General features: G+C 38.4%; 1 protein-coding gene across 3 annotated transcripts; it reads left to right on the top strand.

Moving 5' to 3' along the window:
- Positions 1–447: 447 nt before the first annotated feature.
- On the top strand, positions 448–1,922 carry sta (stubarista 40S ribosomal protein SA). 3 transcript variants are annotated; one of them, XM_073976403.1, is made up of 3 exons: positions 448–513; positions 811–1,056; positions 1,239–1,922. In XM_073976403.1, exons 2-3 carry the CDS (start codon positions 838–840, stop codon positions 1,842–1,844), a joined length of 825 nt encoding a protein of 274 aa, XP_073832504.1. In that variant the 5' UTR covers positions 448–513; positions 811–837; the 3' UTR covers positions 1,845–1,922. The 3 variants fall into 3 exon arrangements, with proteins under 3 accessions (XP_073832504.1, XP_073832505.1, XP_073832506.1); XM_073976404.1 differs by having other exon boundaries at positions 478–615; XM_073976405.1 differs by having other exon boundaries at positions 509–722.
- The last annotated feature ends 229 nt before the right edge of the window (positions 1,923–2,151 follow it).

Genomic DNA, 2,151 nt, shown 5'->3' with positions numbered 1-2,151 from the left:
AGGATAAACGTCAAATGAAATCGAGATGAGATTTCATTTGACGTATAACCTATGGATTTGACAGTTGAAATCGAGTGGATTTCGTAAATGTAAACTTAACATAACATATAAAAAGAAAAAAATTGAAACCTATTCAGATGATCGCTAGTGTATAATTGACAGTTGAAATCGAGTGGATTTCATAAATGTAAACCTAGCAATATTCGTCAAATATGTCCCCATAAAAAGATTAAGCCGACAAAAAGCTCTAACGTTCTTTACCATGATAATAAAATGCTAGTGTAAACGAATATTATTTACTTTTACAATTTTCCGTTACTTTCCGTCTTTATTTTGGTTATTATTTTAGGCCATACGCTCCCAATAACAAAGAGTGCTTTCGACGTATGAATACAACACTGTCAAAAATTACAACCATGCATGGTATAGTGTAACAACGCCCTTGAGGCTTGATGACGAAAAACAAAATGCAGACTCGTCCATTTAATTATCGCTCCCAGTGGCATCCACAACGTAAGTAGTCGTCGCTTGGAAAAGTACCAAAGAAAAAAATGGCGGCAGTGAATTTTTCAATAAGATGAAATTGTTTAAACAACAAAAAAGAAATGTGAACAAGTAAATATCCAACAACTTCATAAAAAAGACACAACAAGTAATTCATATTTTATGGAATGCTTGCAATAAAAATCAACCCTTGCAAATGTGTTGGACACAACTAAAATGTACGACACGTGTTAAATTGCTGCTGCTAATTTGAGGTTATGTTTTGGGAGTAGTTTTACTAATTATATGCTTTTCTTTTCATTTTAGGTTCCCGTAACTCTATAATACGTTAAAATGTCGGGAGGCTTAGATATTTTGTCCCTCAAAGAGGAAGATGTTACCAAAATGTTGGTAGCCACCACCCATTTGGGCTCTGAAAACGTCAACTTCCAGATGGAACAATATGTTTACAAGCGCCGTTCTGATGGTGTCAACATCATCAACTTGGGCAAGACCTGGGAAAAATTGGTCTTGGCTGCTCGTGCTATTGCCGCCATTGAGCATCCCGCTGATGTAAGTATTACAAATAAACAAGTTATAATAAAACAGAAAACTTACATGATGTTCATATACTAATCTTTCGGGGCTGAAATTCAATGATGCCAACTTCACATCTGATAAAATCATAAATTCTTTAATAATTTTATTTGTGGAGAGAATTTGTCTTAATGTTGTGTATTTGCTTTTTATTGCAGGTTTTCGTCATCTCTTCTCGCCCCATTGGTCAACGTGCTGTCTTGAAGTTCGCCAAGTACACCGACACCACCCCCATTGCCGGCCGTTTCACTCCTGGTGCCTTCACCAATCAAATTCAACCAGCTTTCCGTGAACCCCGTTTGTTGGTCGTCACCGACCCCAACACCGATCACCAACCCATCATGGAAGCTTCTTATGCCAACATCCCCGTTATTGCTTTCGTCAATACCGATTCTCCTCTCCGTTATATCGATATTGCCATTCCATGCAATAACAAATCTGCCCACTCCATTGGTTTGATGTTGTGGTTGTTGTCTCGTGAAGTTCTCCGTCTTCGCGGTACCATCTCCCGCAGCGTTGAATGGCCCGTTGTTGTCGATTTGTTCTTCTACCGCGACCCTGAGGAAGTTGAGAAGGAAGAAGCTGCTAAGGAACTTTTGCCAGCCGCTAAGGTTGATGAAGTTATTGAACACCCCGTCGAAGAAGCTTCCAACTGGGCTGAAGAAGTTGTTACCGATGTTGTCGCTCCCGCCGTTGTTGCTGGCGCTGAAGACTGGAATGACGATACCGTCAAGTCCTCCTGGGGAAATGATGCCAACTTCTAAATACAAAGCATTTTAGAAGGATGAATATATGATTTGACCGAAATAAAAAGGCATTTTTTTATTTCTACAAAACTTAAATTTCTTTTGTGTTTTTATTCTCGGGGTATTTATCGAATTATACGATTATAGGAACGAAAATGGGTCAGAGTTACTTGCTGCACGTGGTTTTTTGTATAACACGTGTTTGGTAAATGTATTCCAATTAGGTATACAATTCAGTTACTCTTTAAACAACCGATGAAAGATTTCGATCGAGAACCATCATGCCGTTTTATTTTTGTGTCTAGCAAATGCTCGATCGAATACA

This window comes from Musca autumnalis, unplaced genomic scaffold (genome assembly GCF_047663935.1).
Source record: "Musca autumnalis isolate F117 unplaced genomic scaffold, ASM4766393v1 scaffold_3, whole genome shotgun sequence".
Taxonomy (NCBI): Eukaryota; Metazoa; Arthropoda; class Insecta; order Diptera; family Muscidae; genus Musca; species Musca autumnalis.
This window is presented reverse-complemented; position numbering and strand designations above follow the sequence as displayed.